Here is an 18,030-nt window from a genome sequence, read left to right as displayed (position 1 = left end):
AATAAGGGATTAAAACATAGCTGCTAGAAATATTACCTTGTACTTTTTTATGGTAGCTCTCACGTCAGGGAGAGAAAGCGCAATACAGTATGTTGTTTCATACAGTTATTGTACCTCCACTGCCTAAATAAGTGCTTAGGCAATATCTTCTCATAGGCATTGTCACTAAAAACTGGGCAAATCACAACAACTGATATGTGACACTTGCTGAGTGTTAGCCGACGAAGCCTTCAAATACACCTTTTAAATGTGTAGCTCAAGCTCAAAGAATACTCATACTACATGACATACTTTAGTACTACATACTAAATGACAAAATGAGGGATAAATTAATACCCCAAACTTATTCACTAAAGTGGAATGTGTCTAAGACATTATCAAACTATTCCAGTGGCCGACAAAACTGCCAATTACAGGGACTTCTCAGTGTTAAGCCAGTGCATACAGTCAAAGAAATGATTGCTTACGTTGATTTCAGGTAATGAATTGAAAACATTAATGTCTGTTAAAGCAGCTCCTCAAAACACACCTCAGCGACCGGCTGTCTCCAGTAGCAGAAGGAGCTGAACTCTGGGCAGCTGAAGGTGGCGTTGTGTTGTGAACTTCGTAAAGGAAAGACGTGCTCCACCAGCTCACTCAGCCGGCTGTAGCTGCAAAATAAAAACCAGCGATGGGAACAATAAACATTTGTCTGAGAGACGCAGCTGACAGACGAAAACAATGACACCAGTGATGGTTTATACTTACGATGTTTTATTGCCTTTGGCTTGCTCGAGGATTAACTCCCCTTTGGGATTCACCGTGAATATCCGACACACAGGCACACCCACCTGCTTGTAGGCAAACACGTCCTGAAACACAGGATAAAATACAAGAAGGATCATTTACAGAGTAATGGCATCCAACTGGATTTATTATACCTGCTTTTAAGTAAACCCCAAACTTTCAATACAATACAACAACAAAAATGTTACACTTACACTTTCTCTGTTTCCGAAGGCTGCATAGAAGGGGTGTGTGTTTGGGAAAAACAGGTTCTTGATGTCTGTGAGGCATTCGATCTTGAACTTCTCAGGCTTTTTTTCTATGACCTCTCTAACGAGAGAATTACAAAAAAGAAAGGGTTACTATGGTGGCCCTGAGAGCTCGACACACTGCAACACAAAAAAAAACACGTGCAGATTAAGAAAACATCTTCACCAGTTTAGAAAATGAATGCTTCAAAGTGAGACTAAAAAGTGATGAAAACAGCTGGGACACTAGCTAATTTTCAACATCACTTGCAGAGAGCCGACTTCAATCATTTCGCGAGTCACAAACCAATACAACGATCGAGTCCCAGCCGGGTTCATCACTCTTTAACGTCCCCTGGAAACGGTTTCTGTTGTCGTCTGTGCTACTTGCTGCGTTTCTGTGTTTGGTTGTGTTTTCTCACTTTGTAGCATTTTTTGTTTGTTGTCAAACTGGTGAAGATGTTTTCTTAATCTGCTTGTGTTTGGTTATGCAAACAGACCACCGACAGACTTAACCCCTGACGTTTTGCTGGTGCTGGAGTTGCCTGCGTTAAATGAACTTAGCCACTCTTAAAGTCAAATTTGTCTATCATTTATAACCACTTACAGAGTCAATGAGTACCCAAAACTACCATAAATGAGGTTAGTGAGGTTATCAATCGCTGCAGAGATGAATAGATTTTTTGGTTTTCAAAATAGCTGCTAAACAGTGCAGGATGATGTGACAAGTAGTGTAACCAGTGTTGAAACAGCAAACGACAAAGCAGAATTACTGTAATCTGTATTGGGATAAATTACCTCTGAAAATAGACATTTCTGCTTGATCTCCACTGTCATTTGCTTGCAGACTAGTAACTAAAAGCATCTGTCAATGCTGCTTCCTTGGAGGTCGATAAACATCTATTATTTGAATCCAATTTCAGTGTCTTATCCAAATAATGCTGTTGACTGAAATAAGGCAAAGGCTTAGAATAAGGATTTGTTACCTGTGGAAGGCAGAGAAAAGGCTGCTGGGGGAGAGCATGAGGGGTCCTTGAGGCAGGAGAGTCCCTCTGTCGTTCACCCAGTGCAGATACCCTCGGGTCATGTCAGCCATGCCGATTGCTCGGGCCGAACAGTAAAGGAACTTGTACCCATTCCTGTAGCAGTCAGATATTTAATAATGGATGAAATCTTTTACCTAACCGGAGCCACTTCACTGTTTGACATCTTTTATGCCGACAGAATAGTAATCAAGGTCATCTGTGTCTTACTCGTGCACTGAGTGGTAAAGCTTCGCGATTCCTTGATGAGTCCAGTCTTTGCCGAGCTGAGGCAGAATCTGACCAAACACGTCTGACCTGTGGGAAGTTTTAATTATTAAAAGAGCCATGATTTCATGAGCACTAGCTGTGATAATGTTGCTGAGGCTGAATCTAAGCAATTAGCAGACTTTTCAGCTGAGAATAAACACAACATAATGAAGAGATATTTAGACTTTGTCGTACTTGGTGATGGTGCCATCGATGTCGGAGATTATGACCTTGTCGTCCCAGTTCCACAGGTAGATGGTGCCCTCGCAGCGACATGTCCCCTGGTACTGAGTGGTTATGCTGAAGGTGACATCATTAGGCCCCTCCCTTAGCTTCAGGCTGGCCTGTAAGAGACAGAAAATTAACAGGGTATCCATCGATTTACAGTCTGATTCATGACAGACAGTAAAAACTTGATGCAGCAGAACCAGAGATATCGGCTTTTTCATTCCACACCTTTTTCTTTGCCAAAGTCCGACGCCTACATTACCCACAATGCAATTTGACCGCCGACAGTTTGGTCAGATATTTGGGTGTGTTGTGCTAGTAGCGGCTGTTGTAGCTTCGAGGTGCTAGCCTCAAGCAGAGATGAGCAGCGAGCTACAGAGGTCTGGTAACCTCACCCCACTTTAATTAATACAAGCATGAACATATACTCTCACTGAGAACCAGTGTTTTATTGATTAACCATCAATAGTCAGGAAGAAAGTTGGCAAACTAGTTAATTTAAATAGAGAAGGAACAAGACTAGACTCTCACCACTGTTTTGTACACAAAATAAATAAAAGCTGTCTTCTTGCCTCTTTGTCTCAGAAGAAGAACAGACTGATGAGACAGTTTCTGTCTTTGCCTAATTTTAGTCACACTAGCAGCATCAGTGAACACTTGACTTACTATCTGGTCAGACGACAGGCGGAGGGACTTCTTGTAGGAGTGACAAGGTGCCGGGGCCGGGCCTTCTGTCTGCACATGCTCAGTAGGTGCCAGAGCAGGTGCCATAGCGTTCAGCTCTTTAGTCTCATCGTCGCTGGACCACTCTGCTGCTTTCTGCCTGCAGGAGAGAATTCAGTCTGAATGAGAGCCACAAACAATATCAAGACTGGACAAAAGGAAAAAGTGTCAGACACATCTTTGTCAAAGTAAGCAAATTAACAAACGCAAAGCACCCACATAGATAATACTAGATAATACTAGATTCAGGGTTAACAAAAAACCTGCAGAATCATTTAGAGTCACCAGAGGGCAGCAGACCTCCTCATGTCTTTGTTCAACAGTAAATAAGCAGAATGTTTTTGTTTTTGACTTTACACAACTTTCACAAAAATATGGATGCATCCTTAATAATCCCTGACACAAACTGGTTCAAACTGTATTTAAAGTCTCTCTGCTGAATTCTTAAAGATGAGTTTGTGAGTCATAAAGTGACTAACATGCTAATCCAGCCTCCGTGGGACATGTTTACCCAACACTGCTTGTGTTGGTGCGTGACTGTCGTGTTGTGAGGAAGCAAGAGCTTTGTTGCTGACTCACTGTGTTTCTGGGGCCTGGTGAAGGGCAGGACTGTCTCTGGTCAGAGACTCCTGTCTCTCTAACTTGGTCTCTGATGATAGCTGTAGAGAGGAAGAGACATTATTATCCTTGTATGAGACAAACATCTAGAGTTAAAAATCAATTGACAACAAAAGACATGATATAAAAAGGTTCCTTCATAATAATGCAAAACAGGGATGTAATGGTTACTGACGCATTTGGGCAACTGGGCCCTCATCTGTCTGGACTCATTTACAATGCAAAGTTACTCAAACAGTATGGGATTCCCACTGAACTCCACTATCCTATAAACACAGAGTCACACATTCACTACCTGCTTCACGCTGCTCTTTCTCCAGAACCACCAGCGTCCAGACTTTTTGGGCATTTTCTCCTTCACCCAGGCCTCCTCTGTAGCCTGCCATTAAGATAAATGATTCATGTGCGAATAGATATAATGTGCAGCTACATTCAGAGAGTACACTATAAAAACACATTAGACCAGGAGGATACCTTTGGCAAGTTCTTCTGAAAAGCCTGCATACTAAGTATCAACGGTGCTGCCAGTGTCCAGTTGTAATACCTGCAAAAAATGTTCTTTTCTTAGCATGCAATTACATGTTAATGACTCATGTTTAACTGTGATGAATTGTGAATTAGGGAGTACGCAGACTCACCTGTTTGCAATTCTAACCACCAAATTGGGATTGTCGATTATTGCTGGATTCTCTGCAAATTCATTGTAAGTGATGATGTGCTCCATGAATTTATCTGGAGTAAATAAAACATAATCATAATTATTATAAATGATGGTAACTGCGCATATTTCTATATTAATAACATCATCAGTATGCAGTATAGAAATATAAAAGGAAAAAATTAAAGATAAAATCTTATAAATATAGGTAACAAGGTAAAATGTACAAAAGTGCAAGTATCCAACATGCAGTGCAAAGGATTTAACAGGCAAACAGGCAAAAATTAAATAAATAAATACAAAATAACATCCTGTATGAGTAATATAGTTCAATCAGCTGCTGCTGTTTTCAGAATCTACTCTCCATCCTGTATTCTGTTTTTAAGAAGAAACTGATGTAAGAGGAAAGACGCTGCTGCTAACAGAGATCACTGGGTACCTTTAGAGATCTCCGAGTTCTCACCAACACCTCCGCACAGCGACAGGGTGACGTCAGGGAGGTCACCAGCAGAGTCCGACAGACATTCAGTGCCACTGTCTGCTGCCGCGCTGCCGACGGACTGTGGCGACTGAGATCCAGAGCGCCTCCCTGTCTCAACCCAGTCTTTAGGAACCTGCTCAGACTCACTGAAAACACAGACAGTTCAGTTTCACTCAGCAATTATGTTCACTACTACTGTGGTTCTGTTCACAGGCAGGGCATCTAACCTCTTTACCAAAAGTTGTACTCATACATGACTTGACCCTGAAGGGATTCCCAGGTTTGTACCTTTTTGGGAAGTACCGAGCAACAACATCAGGTTCAAGTGCATTCAGGTCATCCAGGTAAATGTCTTCAGGTCCCTGATGTTGGCTCCTCTTCCTCACACCTTTATGAAAGCAAGACGAGAGACATCTACTCAGAAGTTGCTGACGTCATTTTTTTCTCCCCACTTCCTTTTCTTTGCGCATGTGAATGCAGAGCAGCCCCAGACAGAGGATGAACTCAGGGCCCAAATAGAAACCACATCCTTCCTGTTAACGTCCATTTACATTTAAACCAACGGTAGATTACTAACACAATCTGAGGTTGTACTCCTTTCCCACGTCAGTTAAGATGCAACAGAAGAGTAACTGAACTATCCATGTTTCTATCCATATATTACATAATGAAAATTATCAGGAAAGAGGGGAGGGTTATCTTTTTTTCTCACCTTACATTTATTTTCCCCTTGTGAGATTCATTGTACTCATTCAGTGACTGTAACAAGAGTTTATTTAGCTGCTCTTTTTTGTTCCATTTTCTGATGCTTGCCATAAATATATTATCTTGAGATATTAGGGGGGATATTAGGGGGAGGACCTTGCTTTTTAATACAATAAAAAGATTCAGCCATTCTCGCCACCCCAAAAATGTTCATACAGTTCTAATAAGATCTGTTTTTGTAGAGAAACCAAACTAACAACTGCTGTATCTACATCATTGTTTGTTCTGTTTTTCAGTCACTTAGGATACTTATTATACTGAAACACACATCTTTTTTCAGGTTCATATCCGTTCTACAGACTGAAAAAAATACTGGGATTCCTTTCAATTAAGAACACAATGTACAGAAACTATAAAACCCCTTTTTTAAGACAACTTGTAAAGGAAGTCGTGTTACCTCTCCTCTTGATGGGGGAGTCGGTGGGTTTAGAGGAGGCTCTTGTATCAAGACAAACTGCTGCCGAGTCTGCAGCCATGTTGCAGCCTCCACTGGCAGCAGAGCCACTGTCCCTGCGGCTGGGGGGCGAAGACGTCCACCTGGTCTTGTGCACGGTTTTTGGGCTGAGGTCAGAGTTAGCAGGACATGGCTCAGAGGTAAAACAGCTGGACATTAAATTTGAAAGGTCTGGCTTGTGCTCGGTGATGTTCGTATCGTGTGACGAAGCTTCGGGGGGCTGTGGTTTGCACTTGCGCTGATCGACTTTGATGGTCCGAGGCTCTGGCTTTACGATACTGCAGATGGGATCTGTGGTTCTCTCTCGATCCCTCGACTCTTCCTCCATGGCTTCTGTGCTTAAGATAACCCTGAAATGTGTGTTCTCGGAGGGAGTGATTGTCAGCGTCTTTGGCTCCGATTTGTCCTTTTTGTTGACCTGTTGACCAGAAAGAAGATAAAGCTTAAATATACACACATGCATTTCCAAAACGTCTCACTAAGTCTTTAAATATCTATAAACGAGGATATGATCCCACTTGTCTCAAAGACCAATGTTTAGACCAGTTTCTACAAGTCTAGACCTGAACCTCACCCTGGTGGATTCTGGAAACTCTCCCCAGGTCCACTGCATGTGGGACTCGGCCCTGAGCATGCTCTCTGCGGGCTTCACCATCAGCTCAGAGTCACTCTTGGGTGACATGGGCTCCAACATCTCCCTGCTGTAAACAAACACCACATTTCCACTGAGTCAGCTGTAACAACCTCGTGGGAGTGATTTGTTTTACTCAGCAAATTATGTTTCATTGTTTCTGTGTAAATATTTGACAGGACAGAGTGGGGGGGGGGGCGGCGTACGTCGTGCAAGGCGACCAGTCTCCGTCAGAGAAAGGGTAGCTGTCCCATTCGAGGGCGGTCAAGGGGGAATGCTGCCTATGGTCCATGTTGTCCTTCATCATGGAGATCCTAAAGAGAGGAAACAATTAAATGAACAAAAGGTTTACAACAAACAACACATCAAAACCAGCTTTTAAACGGCGCGTGTCTACTGACCGGCCATTGTGCGCCTTGTGCTCCTCATCTGAACTGAGCTCACACAGCTCCGGCTCCCCGCCTGCAGGGGCGCTTTGCTCCTCCTTGCGAGGCTCGGCCTTGTGCTTCCTCCTGCGTCTCTTCCTCTTCTTGCCTGCTGTGGTGGAGCAGAGTTGGAGGTTTCCAGAGGCCGGGTCTTCTGGACTCAGAGGCTGACTGTTCTCCGCCGCTGGTCCCCCACATCTGGTCTCTCTGCTCCTGAACAGAGCCTCTTCTGTGGGGATGGGCGACGTCACCAGGTGGGCTGGGACAATCTCCTGTGATGAGGTAAAAAATTAAGAAAGTCTATAGCCACAGCGGTGCTTTGAGCTAAATGCTAACAGGCTCACAATGACAATGCTAGCAAGCTGATGTTATGCAGGTTTACAATGTTCACCATCTTAGTTTAACATGTTAGCATGCTAACATTTGCTTATTAGCACTAAAAACAAAGTACAGCTGAGGATGAAGGAAATGGGATTCATTTAGCAGGTATTTGGACATAAACCAAAATTCTGGACAAATTAAAAAGGGCCATGAGATTCATCATCTGGGGATCATGAATGGTGGAGACCAACATTGCCATTCCTAGAGTCCTGCTGAGTCAAGCTCAAGAGGCCAGGTCCTGGAAATGTACGTTGATATCTTAGTAATTGATTTCTACAAGTAAACAAGATCAATTTAGCTGTAATTCAGCGTAAAAATCTTTTACATTTTCATCATAAACTGTTCAAAACTCACATTGTGCTGCTCTGTCTCCTGGACAAAAAAGGCCTCTCCGTTGTCTCCAAGCTTCATGTGCAGCTCTACAGGCTCCCCATTGACTTCTATGTCAATCTGCAGAGTCAAACAACACATTTCTATAAGAAACACTTAATGAGGTTTGTCTACACCACAGAAGCAGCATTTTCCTGTCTACAACAAAGCTCGTGGATAAAAAACACTGTGCCACAGATTTACCTGAAGTATTAGAGTTAAGCCAGAGAAAAAACAGGGAACAGCTTGTACGAAGGCTTGCTGTTTTGAGCATATGCCACAAGTTTCTATCCATGTATTAAAGAGGCAGGGTTTTACTCTGAACTGGGCTGCCTGGGTGGGATTAGATTATTAAAAAAAGGCCAGCAACATAAGTAAACATACAGTGTGCAAGTTGTGTGGACAGCGATGCTTTTTTTACATCTTTAAATGATCAGAAATGTTAAGAAATGAACCAAAATCTACTCAAATCATCTGCAAGATGCTGATTCTTTTAACTCACATGATTTACAGAAATAATGAAACTGTCAACAGCAGACGACTTCCTGCACAGCGCGACTCTCCTGTAAGCTTATGAAAGAAAAGCCCCCTTTCTTTTTTTGAATGGGATGAATCTTTACAAGTTGGGAATAAGAGGCTGAGCTGAGCTTTAGTCTGTGTATCCCACCTCAGTCGTCAGCTGACAACTACACCGGGTCTATAAATAGAGAGGAAGGGCAATCAGGGCTTGAGAGAAGCAGAGAGTGGATTGGACGGTAATGTTCAGAGAGCTTCAGAGAGCACTATCTATTGTGCAGCTCCATCACAACACACTGAAATGGCTGCTTCAATCTGCTCCTTTATCCCACATTTTACTGCATGTTTTTAAGTGTCAAGAAGAGTTTTGAATGTAAGAGTGAAACATAATATACCAGTGTGATAAAGTGAGGGACTTTTTATTTCAAGATGAAAAAATTTAGTTGCACAATTAATCTGGCATTATTTTTCATCACCAGTTAATCTTCCTTAATCAAATGCAAACTTTAGTTAAACTAAGCATTATGATGTAATGTGGGCACTCACTACTTTCTCCCTGGAGCGCAGCACCCCCAGTTTTCCAAAGCGGACATGGAAAGGGGAGCACTGGAACGTCCCATCAGGCTGTCGGACCACGATCACGTCGATGCAGCCTGACAGAGTGGCCTGATTGAGCCCCTTATACAGCTCCTTTACCGTCACCAGCACCTGGCCCGCCAGCTGCCCCACGTAGTTCATGGTGTCCACCTGCAGAAAAAAACCTTCATTTATTAGCATATATGCAGCTACAGTAGTCTGCATGTATTACCTGCTAAAACAAATTCAGCACACCTGAATTACTAGCAGAATGAAACCACACACTACTTTCTTTTGGCGTCTTACTAGGCCAGTGTCCCGGCAGAGAGGCTCCTGTTGTTCAGAATAGTCTGCAAAAGGAAACGCAGGCTGGTCCCTAAACACAGTGGCTCTGTCCCATTTTCATCAAAAGAGTCCTGAGCTGATCGAGACAGAATCAGGCAACAAGGCTGCAGCAGAGCAGAGCAGAGCGGACACTGTGTGTGTTTCTGCCTCCACAAGAAACACACTGAAAACTGAGCCAATTTAGCTCAAAACAGCCAGCTACTCTGTCTCTTTTTATTCTGACATGTCACTGTCACTAACTGATTGTTAGTAATGTGTGTATCTTTGTCATGTGCACATTGTTTTGTACACACAATACATTTGTGACAGTTTTATCCTATCTAACCGTGGCTCAAAATAAGCCAACAGTAATATAAAAAATAACACGTTCACCTTCAAAATATCCTTCAGTCTGATTGGTGTTCCAGTGGTTTTGCATCCGTGGTACTGGGTAAAGTTAACCCAGTGACTTTTACTTTGGCAGGTTCAGTTTTCTACCAGGCTTCTGTTTGTGCTCAAGGTGCTGACCTCCCCTCTTGACATCAGATCATCAGATGATATAATCACACGATGAAAAGACACTAAAGTTTGAACTGAAAGGAGCTGAAGTTCATCTGGTCTCTCTGACTTATCAACAATAACGAGGCAGATCTAAGGTGTTTGTGACGGAGAGCAGCAGATGATAAATGAAATGAACATTTAGCTGCCATTCAGTCTAAACCAGCACCAGTAACATTCAGCACACTGAGAAGGGAGACAGATGCTCAGTGGATGCATCAACAAACATTAAACATGTCTAGGAAAATATAGGGACCAAGCAAATCACATAGAGATGAAAAGACAGAAAGCGAGATCTTGTTCTTTCATGAAGATGAGCTGATGTCCTTCCTTTGTTTTAAAATGTGACCAAACTAAACCACGGTCCTGTAAATCCTACAGATGCAAAGATTTATGCATCTGAGGAACTGAGGAACGAAGCTTTGAGCCGACACATGTTCGCAACTTTGAGCATATCTGGCCTCTAGACAAGGACTTGCCGTGTGTGTGTGTGTGTGTGTGTGTGTGTGTGTGTGTGTGTGTGTGTGTGTGTGTGTGTGTGTGTGTGTGTGTGGCCTGAACAATGAGACTGCAGCAGTGTGTGTTAGTATTTGGGACAATGGTTTACACTCACTAAATCAGAGCTGCATACCAGCTGGATGGACTTTGAAACCATTTACTCTCTAAGACTGGCAGCCACTGCTAGGGCTGGGCAATAAGGTGATAAAAACCATGAGATGAGTTGTCTACAGACAAAGATCTGAACAAAGGTTTCATTTTTACATTTTTACAGGTGTTTAGTTTGGATTAGAGCTAGAAATAAAAACTGGGTCAAGATTACAGTTAAAACTGGGGTTAGGAGGAAGTCAGGTTTCACAGCAGACTTTTGGCACCTAATTGTTAGAGATCAACACTGCACTTTCCAAACAAAATGCTACCAACATTTCAGGCCAAATAAAGAAAAACATCACTCACTCTGCATATTCAAATGATCTAACCAGCAGCCCAACTCACCAGAGTCCAAGGGGACTTCAGGTGCAGCTGTTGGTCCTGTTGCTCAGCTGGAAACCTCCCAGAGAGCTCCATGTCATCCCAACAAGGCCTCCTCTCCTCCCCTGTTCTCCTCAGCCAACCTGCTCCTGGTCTGTGCCATGCACCACAGCTCCTACGACCTCTCTAACCCCTCTGACTGAGCATAAACTCTCTGAGGGAAAATTACCCCGAGCCTGAGCCCTAAAACGCTTACATAACCTCTTTTAGCACCACCAACCTGTGCTTGATACATCTTTACAGAGAAAACATTTTAATCTATCAAGCATTTGTTTGAATCATAGATTAATAATTGACTCTACAAAGAAAAAAACAATGACAAGACACATCAAAAGCTGCATTTAGCATGTTAGTGCACGACTGACCATATTGGCATGCTAATGCATCTAATGCTATGGTATGTTAGCATTAATCTCAGCTGAGGTGCAGCTGAAGCTGACAGAAATTCGGTCAGTTGTTTTAGAGGTCATGAACTAAACTAAATTTGACCAGTTGGTGGAGCTACATGAAAAGTCAGTGGGGAATATCAGTCAGGAAACAATGAATGTCTATTATTACCATGCTGATGTTTAGCAGATAAAACGTTTACCATGTACACCATCTTAGTTTAGCCTGTCAGCATGCGAACATTTGCTAATTAGCACTAAAGGTATAGCTGAGGCTGATGGGAATATCATGAGTTTTGCAGATCAAAAACATTATTACAGTTCATCTTGATTAAGTCACAGCTGTAACTAACAAAGTAACAAATGTCACTGCAAGCATAGTGTATTATAGCAGCAGTTGATAATAGTGTCACACTGTGTACACCTTGTTCCTGCAATATGCAGCAAAGCACAGCACATTGTAGAGAGAAAGTGCTCCATGCTTTAATGGACAAAGCAGAAGTGTCTAGATGACAGTCATCAGTCGTGATAGCAACACTGCACAAGCAGATCTCTCTAGAGAGCTGACTACACACCGTCTGCACGATCTACACACCACAACAAATTTAGTAAGAGCCTCAACTCTCACAGCTCTTCATACAGAGCCCTCTGTTACAGCTCTTCATACAGAGCCCTCTGTTACAGCTCTTCATATAGAGCTCTTCATACAGAGCTCTTTGCTACAGCTCTTCATATAGAGCTCTTCATATAGAGCTCTTCATACAGAGCCCTCTGCTACAGCTCTTCAGGCCTGAATAAAAATGTTCTGCACAGTTTGCCTTTGTGTGTGGGCTTGAAATGTGCCTAGACTTGTGTATAGACTATGTATCACATTTGACAAAACAATCTCAACTGAATGTCCGCTTATTGTTCTGGAGCTTTTTACCATCTTACATGTTCTTCATCATCAGATGAGCCGTCAAGTTCAACTTTTAAGCCAACATGGACAAGAAGTCTTAAAAATGCTGAGAGTAAAGGAAAGTTTGAACAGAGATTGTTTTGTCTATTATAGTTTCCAAGGTCAAAGAAAAAAAGAAAGACCTTTGGAATCACTAGAAGCTGTTGTATTTCCATTTTCATTTCTATACATGTGGCTGTTCTTCTTCCTGATTCACAGGAAATCTAATGACTGTTCTACAGCTTCATGTTAAGGCAATAATTTATCCGTCTCCATGGATACAACACAATAAGAATAAGGCTCACCAAACTCCTAAAGCTTTCTTTTGTTTTTTAGGTCCTCTCTGTGCTACATTACAAAATGCCCAGTCCTTGATAATACAAATCCAGCACAACCACTTCTCGTCCATGACACTCTGAGGGGACCTTAAGAGGTGTTAATCCTGTTTACAAGCTTAGGACAAATCTAGCTTTCCCTGCCTCTGCACGTTTGTCCTGCTCACTACGTCCAACGTGATATTCTGCGTCAGCCAGTGTTGGTTTTGACCAACCACCAGTTCCTGACAAATCAAACACCACAATGTTTTTGACTGAGTGTTGATAATGCAACTAGGTCCTGCATCTCACAGTTATTTTCATTTGATTAATCTGCCATTTATTCTTTTATTTATCAATTAATCAGTCAAAAACCTAACATTTTGAATATACAATTATATAAAACAGAGAAAAGCAGCAAATCTTCACATTTGAAGAGCTGGAGGCAGACTTCATTAGGCATTTTAGTTTGAAAAATGACTAATCGATTAATTAACAAATAATGTCAGCCCTAAATACAACAACATTTTGGTGCTTTCAACCATCTAGTATGTGTGGTTGATATGGACTCTGGTAAAAGATGTATTATTCATTTGAACATGTCCACATTCACTGGTCAACCAGCTATATTGCAGACTTTAAAAGTGGAAAAGGCAGCAGGAAACACAGAGTTACAGGACTGACTCATATCACAGTTGAGATATCAGACAGTTCATTGATTATTTCTTATCTCTATTTGAGAGTTTGCTGTTTAACACAATCAGATGATTAAACCTGCATACCATCAGCCATTGAATGTGAAAGCTATAATATCAGAAAAAAGCACATCTATCTCATAATATTCATGATATTGCCAAAAACGGTAGCCCAATCTGTGCACCTAGTAAAGTATTTTCGCCATAAGACCGACGAGGCGTTTAGGGACACAGCTGGAGGGTTTCATTTGACTAAACAGACATTTACGAGGGATTTTGTAGTAGTGTACAGCAGCAAATGCTCTGTTTAGATATATTTATGTTTATCACAACACTTGAAAGGCGACACTGAGTACCGAACAGGACTCACGAGCCGCTAAATGACTCCTCAGGATGTGTTCAAGGACTCCGCTGCCGGTGTTTTTGCAGCACAGAGGAGCGACACTAACCCGCATTAACACACATCATGTCTCATTTTTGTTTTCCTACAAGTGTTCAGTGAGGACACCGAGGAGAGCAGCTGATGAAATCATCCTACCTGCTGGAGTAGAGGCTCACCCGCGGGCAGTCGCAGCTTCACTCACTTCCTCCACCGGCAGTTTGTTGAGTCTCCGCTGCGGCTGCTGCGCTGAAGCCGAGCGCACCACGTGACCCTGCGGCGCCGAGGCTGCACGTGATTACAACGCAGGAGGACGTATGATTATGATGAGGTTAATTATTAAGGTTAATTATTCGTTTTTTGAGGTACTTGTACTTTACTTGAGTATTTGCATTTTATACTACTTTATACTTCTACTTCACTACTTTTCAGAGGGAAATATTGTACTTTTTACTTTTACTTTCTAGTTACTTTGCAAATTCAGATTAATAACACAAAATATAATCAACAAATACATGATGATGTATTATAATATATAATAATATAATGTAATTCATGTGGTTAAGCTACCTTTAAATCACACATTTTTATGTATTTATTAATGTATCATCTAGCCTGCTGGATGAACCTGTGGTGCATGGTGTTTCTATCATATATACAGTCATTCTTCTTCAGGCACTGAAGGCAATGAAATTACTTCACCAGAATAAAAACATAAAGCCTGATTGGTGCAGAAAAAGTAGAATCTCCACAAAGCACAACCAGACCGTTGAGTTTAAAACATTTCATGTTATCCTTCCACAAAGATATATTTAACCTGTTTTAACTGTGTGTCCAATTTGGATGTAATACAATTTACACATGATGCTCACAGTGAGGAAATGTATTTTCCACGCTCTCCATTTGGAGGTCAGAGGTCACGATCAGCTCCAGCAGAGCAGCAGCCCTCACTTCAGCAGGGCAGATATTTGAAAACACAGGTTGATCTGAACCTGAATCCTCACCAAAGACAGGGCAGTGTGCCACCCAGCTGCCTTATACATGAAAGTAAGGAGGATGTGTACCGTCCATTAAATCGGGAGGGGAAGTAGAAAGTTTCAGTTCCCCATAAAACACCAACTGAGTCAGACTATGACGCAGTGATATCCTAGATTGAGGGCCTCAACTATTTGTTTTTATTTGCTTTTGCTTGCTGTGTCTCGAAAATGTGTCAGCAGTATGTTACAAGTTATTTACTGTTATTTGCTCTATTCCGAGCTCAGTAATAACTAAAAGTCAGAAACAAAGCATTTGGAAAATACCAAATATTTAAAATAAACATCTAAATTTTGTAAGGAGCTGAGGCGAGCTCCCTTCACTGCACTATTGTCTTCACTGGACCTCTGCAACACCTGTTGATTTGAATTAATTCTGCCCCGTTTCACCCCAAGAATTTCTCATGTTTGCTTTGTTCTACCCTCCAACAAGTTAGTGCCTCACCTCTGTAAGCCTCAACGTCTGTGTCACTCTGTCTATCCCTACATTTTCTGGCACTATAAACCAAGTGTGACCATTTAAACCAATAAATACATCAACAGATAATATATTCAAGCAAATATGATGAAAAAGAGATGCAGGCAAACCATAAAAACAGTGGTTTATTATAAGTGTTATTATGAGTACATGGTATAAAACAAAAGGTAATATACTTAACTTAATAACTTGTCATTAATATTTGACAAGAGCAAGTGCAACGTCTAAGTTACAATAACTGGAATCACATCAGTCATATTAGGCACAAAAGCCCACATCAAACTTGTAGCATATAGCATAAATATATATGTATATAATATAAATTCAACACTTTTCCCCACTAGATTCACTCAGTGTTTCTGGCTGTGGTGGTCCAGGCTCCTCCACTGTGTCTGCAGGCTGCTCAGGGGCTTCTGATTGGTCAGCAACCTCTTCTTCTGCGTTTCCTGTTTGTTCTGAATGTGACACTTTGGGTTCTGCTGCAGCATCACACTTCCCCTCGTCCTTCAACACTTCAAACTCTTTACTTTTGCTCTCCTCGTCTTTAATATTTGCCATGGGAAGAGTCTTAGTCACAGATTCTGCAAGAGAGCAATCATTAGTTAACATATAATCTCAGTCAAGACAAAATTACGCCGTACTGTAATGTTTCAGCCCTCTCACCCTTTCGCTTCTGCATTTTCGTTCCAGTGACGGTGGTTTTCATCTTTTCCTTTGGGGTATTTGGGCCAAACACCACATTTCCCTCTGCATCAGTCCAATATGGAGTCACCCCCAAGTCAGGCGATCCCTCTGTGACCTCCAGCTGAGAGGAGAAAACCTGGAGTTAGACGTCACCGTGTGCTCTAATCAGAATTAAACATCACACCATCCAAAGAATGATGTCTGCTACTTACCCAGGATGTTCAGTGAGGTCAGAAATATCACTGAGTAATCCAGATACACTTGACTACAAACAATGAAAACTTTCATAATATAATCAATCTGTATTCACCTGATATTATATATATATATATATATATATATATATCTTTCTGAAACACAAGGGAGGATATTGTTTCATATTAACAATTATTGTCTTATTACAGATTTGTCAACCACTTTTAAACCAGTGATTCTCAAATTAGAAAAGTAAGGACACCCTATGTGATGCATGCTGTTCATATATAACTGAGTGAGTAACTTTAGCCCACTTTGTAATATAGATACAGCCCTTATGACTTACAGCAGTCCTGGTCTGTTCAAGGAATAGTTTGACATTTTGAGATATGCGCTTTCTTGGCTGATGAAAAGATCGATACCTCACTCATGTCTGTTCAATATAAACCTACAGCCAGGAGACGGCAGGAGAAGCTTAGCTTAGCATAGAGACTGGAAACAGCTAGCCTAGCGCTGTCCAAAGATAAAGAAATCTTAACATGCTATATCTTGTTTGTGTTGTCCGTACAAAAACTTATGGGGTTATATGCTGGACTATTTCTTGGCTGTGATAAAACTGATTAGGAAAATGACAATTATCCTACAGAAGAACCTTTGTTTGGATATATTTCTACTGCATGATAGTACGGTTGGATGCTGGTGACAACAAGGAGAAAGAGCATTAGTTTTTTCTCAGTTACATTCAGGGGAGCTTGATTTTGTTAAATCTGTTTGTGCTCATCTAAAGGTGAATTGTTTAGTTTATTTTTTTCCAGCGTTTGGTTACAGTAGAGAGAGGGGTTGCCTCCATGCTGGTGGTTGATCTTCGGGAAAATCGTGACTGGGAGTGAAAAAGGGGAAGAGTCGACTGAAACGAGAGAGTGAATAGTGAAGGGTGGAAGGTTCACACCAAAAGTGAGACAACTCAAAGAGGAGGAGGAGGAGGAGGAAGTGGGGAAGTACATGCTCGTTTTTATTAGTCTCATCAAAAAACAGGGGAATATGAAGTGATGCAATAATCACTATTAATGAACAGTGATCGAACAGTCTTCATCACATCGTTGTCATCATAATCACGATTAAAGGAGGCATTGTAATCATTAATGATGGACTGTGAAGGGGATGTCATAACAATGGTGAATAACATCAATAACAAGAGTGACAGTTGGCGAACATACAGTGTTCACTACAGACAGGGAGACAGTGAAAGTGACGTCATGATCACAACATTCAAATGACTGTGAATAACAATAAAATCTGATGAAATGGCACATTACAATAAAGGATCCTGTTTTAGCCCATTTGCAACACATTTTGTGTACTTTTACTGTTTTATTTTTCCTAAGCATACCATGAGTTTTTAGATCAATTCATGTGTTTTTACTGCATTTAAAGATTTTTGAGGCTGGTATTTTTTATTTATTTAGTCTTCCCAAAACCAAAAATACAAGAACAAAAGTGTGAAGAATAGATTAAACTTGTGTTTGCGCCAATGTAAGCTGGAATCGTTAGCATGTTCAGCTAACTAGCTTACCACCTACAGCAGTATGTAGCCCAGCGTTGCTTCCAAGGCTAAGGAGCTTTGGGTACCATAACTAGTTTTTTGGCATCCAGGTTTCGGTAATTCAACTGAAACAATAGAGGGCTGCAGAATCTAAAAACTCTGGTGTTCTACATACCCACCAGCACTTGAATGCACCACCCTGAAGACTTGCAAACAATGACTCATCACTGTTAATCATGACTTTCTGTATCTCCAGCATGTTTCAAGTCTCTGCGAATGCAATATGAACTGAATTAATTGCTGCCTGAAAGAGAAGATCTAAAGTTACTGAGAGTGCTTTTGAA

General features: G+C 41.4%; 1 protein-coding gene across 1 annotated transcript; it reads right to left on the bottom strand.

The window, feature by feature from the left end:
• Positions 1 to 505: 505 nt before the first annotated feature.
• On the bottom strand, positions 506 to 9,292 carry LOC139304390 (phosphatidate phosphatase LPIN2-like). The gene is made up of 19 exons (XM_070928322.1): positions 9,101 to 9,292; positions 8,024 to 8,119; positions 7,265 to 7,560; positions 7,070 to 7,177; positions 6,807 to 6,933; positions 6,176 to 6,650; positions 5,302 to 5,401; positions 4,972 to 5,159; positions 4,513 to 4,606; positions 4,349 to 4,418; positions 4,170 to 4,253; positions 3,836 to 3,915; positions 3,200 to 3,356; positions 2,501 to 2,649; positions 2,267 to 2,353; positions 2,000 to 2,152; positions 981 to 1,095; positions 748 to 851; positions 506 to 650 (listed from the first exon to the last, which is right to left on the bottom strand). Exons 1-19 carry the CDS (start codon positions 9,290 to 9,292, stop codon positions 506 to 508), a joined length of 2,820 nt encoding a protein of 939 aa, XP_070784423.1.
• Positions 9,293 to 18,030: the final 8,738 nt, after the last annotated feature.

The sequence above is a fragment of the Enoplosus armatus genome, chromosome 21, assembly GCF_043641665.1.
Source record: "Enoplosus armatus isolate fEnoArm2 chromosome 21, fEnoArm2.hap1, whole genome shotgun sequence".
Classification (NCBI taxonomy): Eukaryota; Metazoa; Chordata; class Actinopteri; order Centrarchiformes; family Enoplosidae; genus Enoplosus; species Enoplosus armatus.
Note: the sequence above shows the minus strand (reverse complement) of the source record. Positions and strands in the feature narration are given on the sequence as shown.

Coding starts and splice junctions, on each gene's coding strand:
- LOC139304390 (XM_070928322.1), bottom strand. CDS start 9,292: ATGAACTACGTGGGGCAGCTGGCGGGCCAGGTGCTGGTGACGGTAAAG. Junction 7,178..7,264: donor CACAAGGCGCACAATGGCCG/GTCAGTAGACAC, acceptor TCCTCTCTTTAG/GATCTCCATGATGAAGGACA. Junction 5,402..6,175: donor CTCCCCCATCAAGAGGAGAG/GTAACACGACTT, acceptor GCTTTCATAAAG/GTGTGAGGAAGAGGAGCCAA.